Source organism: Cebus imitator, unplaced genomic scaffold (genome assembly GCF_001604975.1).
Source record: "Cebus imitator isolate Cc_AM_T3 unplaced genomic scaffold, Cebus_imitator-1.0 Scaffold198, whole genome shotgun sequence".
NCBI classification, from domain to species: Eukaryota; Metazoa; Chordata; class Mammalia; order Primates; family Cebidae; genus Cebus; species Cebus imitator.
The window spans coordinates 2310147-2318555 of record NW_016107513.1 but is presented as its reverse complement, the minus strand read 5'-3'; the positions used below and the strand labels follow the sequence as shown (position 1 = coordinate 2318555).

General features: G+C 34.1%; 1 protein-coding gene across 4 annotated transcripts in view; it reads left to right on the top strand.

The window, feature by feature from the left end:
• The window catches only part of MYBL1 (MYB proto-oncogene like 1), a 49690-nt gene that overhangs the window by 12991 nt on the left and 28290 nt on the right, over positions 1 to 8409 (top strand). For all 4 annotated transcript variants that reach the window (XM_037745371.1, XM_017547498.2, XM_017547497.2 and 1 more), the window contains exons 4-7: positions 1859 to 1951; positions 3433 to 3653; positions 5221 to 5395; positions 8259 to 8333. In XM_037745371.1, the coding sequence (XP_037601299.1) occupies positions 1859 to 1951; positions 3433 to 3653; positions 5221 to 5395; positions 8259 to 8333 (564 nt within the window). The remainder of the gene's footprint in view (positions 1 to 1858; positions 1952 to 3432; positions 3654 to 5220; positions 5396 to 8258; positions 8334 to 8409) is intronic.

Here is an 8409-nt window from a genome sequence, read left to right as displayed (position 1 = left end):
CCAGGATGGTCTCGATCTCTTGACCTCGTGATCCACCCGCCTTGGCCTCCCAAAGTGCTGGGATTACAGGCTTGAGCCACCGCGCCCGGCCCAAATATTGATGATTTTAAAGACTATTATGCCTATTGTTTACCATACTACTTTTCACCTGCTATTTGTTATATAATTTTATAATTTATGAAGTGTTTTCACATATACGGTTATTTGTTAATACACTGTGAGAAGTAAGGCAAAATATTCATATTCGAATTTCAATATTGACTCCTTTGGGTTTCAGAAACCATGTTAACTGTGTTTTTTCTATATTGTCATATGTCTTTCAACATAACCCAAAAATTGAGATCAAGTAATGGAAAGAACATAAATTTTGGAGTCAGTTTGAATTGTGTTTAAATGTCAGCTCTATGAGCATAGAAGAATTACTTAGCCTCTTTGATTGTCAGCTTCTTTATCTATAATATCTAGATAATCATACTTGTTTCTGTAATATGGTTGTGTAGAATTAGAAATAACATATAGGATGTTTGGCACAATTCCCAATATTTAGCAGGTGTTCGGTAAATGTAAGCTAGATGAGAAAAATTATTTACATTAGCAGTAACAGAGAACTGCTGCAAGAATATACAGGAACAACCTGATTATTCTGAAGAAAGCGACAGCCTTTAAATGGATCAGCATTGATGTACAGAAGCCATAAATGAAGCTGAGTTTGAATAATAATAATTTTAAGTACATTGGGCAAAAGAGCCACTGGTAGACAAAACATTTGTATCTATCTCTTTATACATTTCTAGGTTTTCTGTTATCCTGTGTACGAACTAACAATTTTGTCAACTGTGAATCAATAATAAAGTATTAGGTTTCATTACCCTTGTAGAGTTACCAGGTTCTGAACTGATTAAAATAAGGCTTCATTTATAGTTTTTGGAGTTTGAGATATTTCTACCCAGATATTGCATAGGTTTTCTTATTCTGGCGAATTCATTTTCATTTTAAATGTCAACACTTAACCAATTTAATTGAAATGTAGCATGCATCTTCTTTATAGACTATGTAATGTTTTTTTAATAACTTGGAGTAATCATTTATAACATCCTTTTGACATGCAGTAGTATAGTAATGCCTTTACATTTTTTAAAAACTATATAGTTAGGTACTGCTGTACTGTGTGAATCTAGACTGATAGGCTATTTGAGCTCTTATGTCAGCTTTGTATAGTTTTCTGTCTACTGCTTTTTGTTCCTCAGTTATAAATCCATTTCTTTTTGGCAGTTATCTGTGTTTTATCTTTGCTGCTTGCTGTATTGTAAGGCATAGTGTAAAGAGACATACTTTAATTTTAAATAAATTGTTTTTATTTGTAGTCTAAGCCTTCTTGACTACTGTAATTAAGAAAAAAACATACGGTGGCTCACACCGTTAATCCCAGCACTTTGGGAGGCTGAGGTGGGTGAATCACGAGGTCAAGAGATCGAGATCATCCTGGCCAACATGGTGAAACCCCGTCTAAAAATACAAAAATTAGCTGGGTGTGGTTGGCGCGTGCCTGTAGTCCCAGCTACTCAGGAGGCTGAAGCAGGAAAATCGCTTAAACCCAGGAGGCAGAGCTTGCAGTGAGCCGAGATAGCGCCACTGCACTCCAGCCTGGCGACAGCGTGAGACTCCATCCCCCCAAAAAAACCCCCCGAAAAAACCAAACCAAAACATAATTGGGACACAGACATGTAAATGTTACCTGTTTAAAGAATGCTATCGAATATACTATTCTTGAAGTCTTTGTTCTAAGGATGTAAGACATAAATTTGGACTGACTTGCTTTCTGGAAGACAGAATAACAAAGTCATCTAAATTTTTTCAGAACCGCTCTGATTTTCAGTGCCAGCATCGGTGGCAGAAAGTTTTAAATCCCGAATTGATAAAGGGTCCTTGGACTAAAGAAGAAGATCAGAGGGTAACGTGTTCATATTCTTTATGTTCACTATGTAGGTAGACTAACTTTTTTCTTCTTACTGTGTTGTTTTGACATGTGAAGTATATGTTTAAGTCACTTTGATTTTGTTTTCTGGGGGATACTTGCATAAGAATTGTATGTTAAGTGTCTTGAAATGTTGTTGGGTTTTTAAAAAATCTAGTGAAACCAAGTATAACATGTGGCCTTTTCTTCCTGAGAGTTTGGTTTGCAGGAGGAAAAATGCTATAAGGTTAGTTACCTTGTTCAGAGCTCAATTTCACAATTATTAGGGTATAGTTTCTTGTCAAAAATCTAACATTTTAAAACAGATTTTAATTTTATTTTTACATCTAATAACTTGATATGCACGGAAATCATTCTTAATTTTCTCTCTTAACCTATATTGACCCCAGGATTAGACAGATGTCAGAGCACTGTGTTTCCAAAGGTTTTGTGATTTAAAAACCAAGGTCATTTTTTGTGCTCTAAAGCTGGAGCACAAACAGCTTTAGAATAGAAGTGTTTCTGCACTTCACTAGGAATTGCTCTTTAGTTCATGCCCTTTAAGTCATAAAAATTGCTAATGCAGTTGGGGAATTAGGGCATCGTTACTTCTGCTTTGTTATTCTTATTTAACAAACATTATTTTGTTATTGTTTTAATTTTTTAAATAGAGATGGAATCTCGCTGTGTTGTCCAGGCTGGTCTTGAATTCCTGGGCTCAAGCAATCTACCCATCTTGGCGACTCAAAATGCTGGGATTACAGGCGTGAGCCACTGTGCCCAGCCGGAACAAACCTTAAAGTTACTTAACCTAGACTGATCTGATTTACTTGATGGCTACTCATAAGTTTTAAAATGTGTGATCTTGTTTAAAAATACATTAATCAAAGCCTGAAATTTTATTTTTAAAATATAGTAAATAGATACATATAGTGAAAATATCAGCATATATTAAACTTAGTCTACCAGTATAAAATTGTTTATGAGGTGATATTTGACATAGGGCAGTGAGGTAAAGTGGGCTGGAATAACTGTTCTTGGAATTTTAGGTAAAATAAAAACAAATGTAAAATGTGGAAAAAAGAATGTGTGATCTATATCCTTTCACTTTGAGAAAGGAAGAAATGACAGCCAGTAACTTGGTAGAGTCTTTCTGCTTCCAAATTATTTTTTTGGTTTTTGTTTTTGTTATTGGCTTTGTGCTGAAGCTTTTTTTTTTTTTTTAAATTAATATCGTGCATGTGAAGGCAATTTAATTTCAAGCATCTTTATTTAGCCCCTTGGATTTTTAGATGAGTTTGGAATAAGTTTTTGAAGTTGGCAAATGCTAGAGGGGTATTTATTAGTAAAATTTTTTCAAATACAAATTGTAGTTGTGGCTTGGATTTCATGCATTTATTTAAAATGGTATTCTTAAATTATGATTTAAAATTCTTTCAAGGTAATGCTTTTTTGAACTTTGTTTTTCTGTTTCTTAGGTTATTGAATTAGTTCAGAAATATGGACCAAAAAGATGGTCTTTAATTGCAAAACATTTAAAAGGAAGAATAGGCAAGCAGTGTAGAGAAAGATGGCATAATCATCTGAATCCTGAGGTAAAGAAATCTTCCTGGACAGAAGAGGAGGACAGGGTCATCTATGAAGCACATAAGCGATTGGGAAATCGTTGGGCAGAGATTGCCAAACTCCTTCCAGGAAGGTGCTTATATAAATGTATATCTATTTTTCTGTTCTTAAACATGATCTTTGTTACCATACTATTAAATACATTTTCAAGTACCCCACAACTTTTATTTTTATTCAAAAATAAATGTAGACTACATAAGCGACCTTTTGGGACCATTTGTACTAAAGTCTGTGGTAAGGGGTATGATTACTTTTTTAATGAATTATTTTATGGCAATAATTTGTACAATAAAATGATAGATTTTAGATTATGTAAACATTTAATACACTCCTAAAATCATGTTGACATATCAGTGCCAATCAAGTAGACCCCCTTTGTATAAACTCTGTTGGAAAAGAATCTAAATCTAAGATTTCTTTCATACTAGGTTCTATGCATAAGACAAGGAATAATATGCTAGCTGCAGTAAACTGCTATGAAAGTGTGTTAGGGAAAATTTAATCTTAATTATGGTATGATCCAAACCATGGAAGTAGTATATATATCCATGTGGCTAAAATACAAAGTTTTCCTCAGAAGCTGTGATGTGCTAAGTACACTCTACATTGTATTCATTCATGTGTTTTCTAATAGTGTTTAGTACAGCAGACCAACAACCTTGTGAAAATGCATACCTTACGCAGAAGCTATGCATTTGTCTTTTATTGCTATAATCTCTATCTATATAGTACTTTATAGCGTAAAGTGCTTTTATGTGTATTCTTAATCTTTGTAGACTTGGAAAGTATACAGAGCAAACATTGCTATCTTTGTTTTATAGGTAAGATATTAAGGCACAGTGTTTAATTTTTGATCTAAGCTATTAAACCAGGTCTAGATGCTTTTAATCTCTTGTACATCTTTTTACTTTCCATATAACCTAGCTTAGTGCCTTATATTTACAGAAAACCTACTTTATGTGTGTATATTTTATGAAGGATGAAATTTACACTATAAGTTGCTATGGGTTGAAGATTTACATTTTTATAAAGGGAACCTTAGATAGGAAGGGAGCTAATGAATTCTTTCTTACCATAAATATTTTGTTCTAAGAAGTGAAAAAGAATACTGGGATTCTTTAATTTGTGATTTACTTTTCATGATCATGTTTGTTCCTGTCTTAAGGCCTTGGCCCTTGCTATACCCTTTATCTGGAATGTTCTTTTTTCTTTCTGTTTTTGTATGGCTGGTTTGTTCTAACCAAACCAAAATGACCGCGTTACCCACTTTTCTTATCCTACTTTATTTGCGTTGTACTGATATTTTTCTTATTTATTTGTTTTTCTATTTTTCCTTCCTTCCCCACTCCCATGCTTCCAAGGAGAGTGTAAGCTCCATGAAAGCAGCAACCTGCTTTGCCCTATTCACTGCAGTATCTCTGGTGCTTAGAACTATGCCTGACATATGCACATACAGTTTATCTTTTGAATTTTAAAAAAGTTCCTATCTTCCTGAGTAGAAACTCTAAAAGAAAAATTAAGAAAAAAAGTATCTAATTTAACCAGTGTAAAAATTTGTTTTTGTCGGTTTGTACAAGTTACACAGTGTTGAAATCTGTGGAATCTTTTTTTCTTTCTAAATTGTACCTTTCATTTCTTAGGACTGATAATTCTATCAAAAATCATTGGAATTCTACTATGCGAAGAAAAGTAGAACAAGAGGGCTATTTACAAGATGGAATAAAATCAGAACGATCTTCATCTAAACTTCAACACAAACCTTGTGCAGCTATGGACCATTTGCAAACCCAGAATCAGTTTTACATACCCGTTCAGGCACATACTTTTAATACTTTTATTATTTAAAACAATTTCTTAAGTTACTATATGGGAAGGTGTTTGGTTTCTTAATAGGACAAGTGCAATGTATATTAAGGGGTAAATAGACATTTAAATTTCCAAACTGAAAAATAATATATGTAACTTTGATTTATAAGTATTTTGGGAACAAATATATGTAACTTTTACGTTAAGAAACTATGTATATTTCCTAATACTCTAATTCTTTGAATCTTCATTTGTGATTCAAAGCTAATGGTCATCTGTGCTTCAACATGTTATTGTACTCTCCATTATAAAGTTTTGATGTAATTATAGTATTGCTTATCTCTAAGAGGTAGATAAAATGGCTTAAAGCAGAAAGTAGCAAAAAATAAATAATTAATGCCCAGCTAATTTTGGGGGTATGGTAATTAATTGGTCGTTGCTGGCATTCAATTTTGCTTTTCCCCCTAATAACTAATCACTTCGGTAATTTTAGTCTTTGTTTAGATGATTCATTAAAGTAGATATTACATAAGCTCAAAATGGGGCAAGCTCTATGTTGTCCCTTACAGTGCATTTTTTACTTGGAAGAAATTACTGTAGGAGTCTTCATGGGGTTTGTTTTACATTTCCCTGTCTACCTGACTGTTATGCCATTTTTCAAGATGAGCAATTCTTGGTTCTTGTCACATAAATTGTAAAGATTAAGTCAGGACTTAGTAGTTATCTGGCAAAAGATAAAATGGGGCAAAATGTTAAAAATCTGTGCTTACTATGCCTCAGATTTGATTTTTAACATTTGTGGACATTAAGTTTTCTTAGGCATCATTTTAAAAGAACCACTTAGAGTAATGGCATTTTCATTAACAATAGGAAAACGTGTGAAGACGGTATCAGTACCTTAAGGTTTTTATTATTATGTTTCTTTACATTGTTCTTTAGAGTCGAGATTTCAGCAGCATAAACTGAAACATTCTGCTTCTGTCTTAGAAAGGCTATCATTTAAATTTTTTTTTTTTTAACTTGTAGAAAGATAATACTTGAGACCAACAGAGTGTTTAACAGTCTTAATCTAAATATGTTGGAAAGATGAGGATATTTCTTGTACTATAAGAATTGTTTCTTTTTTAATTTAAAAAGATATATGCATTATTTAATTAATTTAAACTAATAAGATAGTTTTATTATGTGTGTGACTTGATAAAACATAGATGGATTTGAAATACTGTCACAGATTTTCATGAAAAGTTTGAGAAAATAAGTTTCTAATTCATTAGCGTTACCAAGTTGAGCAATGTGATACTAATTGAGTATTGTAAAAGTTAAGTTCTATATTAGAAGTTATATATAATGCTTCTGTATTATGTAGTGATTTAGGAAGACCATTATGGAAAGCAGACAATTTCATATTTATATTTTTTTATTTTAAGGCTTTTCTTTTTTTTGAGACAGGCTGTCTCTGTTGCTAGGCTGAAGTGCAGTGGTGCACACACAGTTCACTGTAGCCTCACCTCCTGGGCTTACGTGATCCTCCTGCTTCATCCCTCTGGGTAGCATGCTCCACTATAGGCATGCTCCACTTTGCTCAGCTAATTTTTTTATTTTTTTTTAGAGACAGGATCTTGCCATGTTGCCCAGGCTGGTCTCAGACTCCTGGGCTCAAGTGATCCTCCCACCTCAGCCTCCCAAAGTGCTGGGGTTACAGAGGTGGGCCACTGCACCTGGCCCCGATTTTAAGGTTTTAAAAATACTTTCTCTCATATTCCTTTCCACTACTGCTTAGTAAATTTATATGTATCTTCAAAATTCTTATTACAGATGTTTTAGAAAAGCAGAATGACTTAGCCTATCATCAATGTATCTATTAAAAGTATGTGACTGATTCTGATCATTTTTCTTTTTTTTTTTTTTTGAGTCGCAGTTTCGCTCTTGTTACCCAGGTTGGAGTGCAATGGCGCGATCTCGGCTCACCGCAACCTCCGCCTCCCGGGTTCAGGCAGTTCTCCTGCCTCAGCCTCCTGAGTATCTGGGATTACAGGCACGCGCCACCATGCCCAGCTAATTTTTTGTATTTTTTTTTTAGTAGACGGGGTTTCACCATGTTGACTGGGATGGTCTCGATCTCTTGACCTCGTGATCCACCCGCCTCGGCCTCCCAAAGTGCTGGGATTACAGGCGTGAGCCACGGCGCCCGGCTCTGATCATTTTTCTAAGACAAGTAATAGAAGAATCTTTTGGCATGGGGTGGTGATAAGAGTAGGAGATATGAACATTGAAAAACTTGCTTCAGTCTCTGTCCCTGTGAGTGCTTCATTCATATGGACACATAGGAACACAATTACTTTGTTTTCTCTATGAGCAACCCTTCTAATAGTAGATGTTTAAATGTATTTGGTGAATATCAGATTTAATAAACTGGCTGATGAATCTAGGCTAAGTAATTCTTATATTTCATCTGGGCAAAAGTCTTTTCTAAGTGTTATAACTTTTTTTTTTTTGAGACGAGTTTTGTTCTTGTTGCCCAGGCTGGAGTGCAATGCACATTTTTGACTCACTGTAACCTTTGCCTCTGGGGTTCAAGCGATTCTCCTGCCTCAGCCTCCCAAGTAGCTGGGATTACAGGCACCCACCACCATGCCCAGCTAATTTTTTTGTATTTTTAGTAGGGATGGAGTTAGGGTTAGGGTTAGGAATGGAGATGTAGTTATTATTTAATAGATAAGAAACTATTATAGGTACAAAATTTCAAAATTAATACAGATGCTTTTAAGTTTTTTATGTTGATACTATGTCAGAAGTTTTTGTCATTTGCTTGAGATTTTAAACATTTATATAGCATTATATGTATGATAATAATGCATTAATTACTTTTTAGATCCCTGGGTATCAGTATGTGTCACCTGAAGGCAATTGTATAGAACATGTTCAGACTACTTCTGCCTTTATTCAGGTAACTTTTATTTATAACAAAGACCAAAGGAAATGTGTTCAGTCATATTTTTTAAAGCCCAGTAGTACCTATTTCC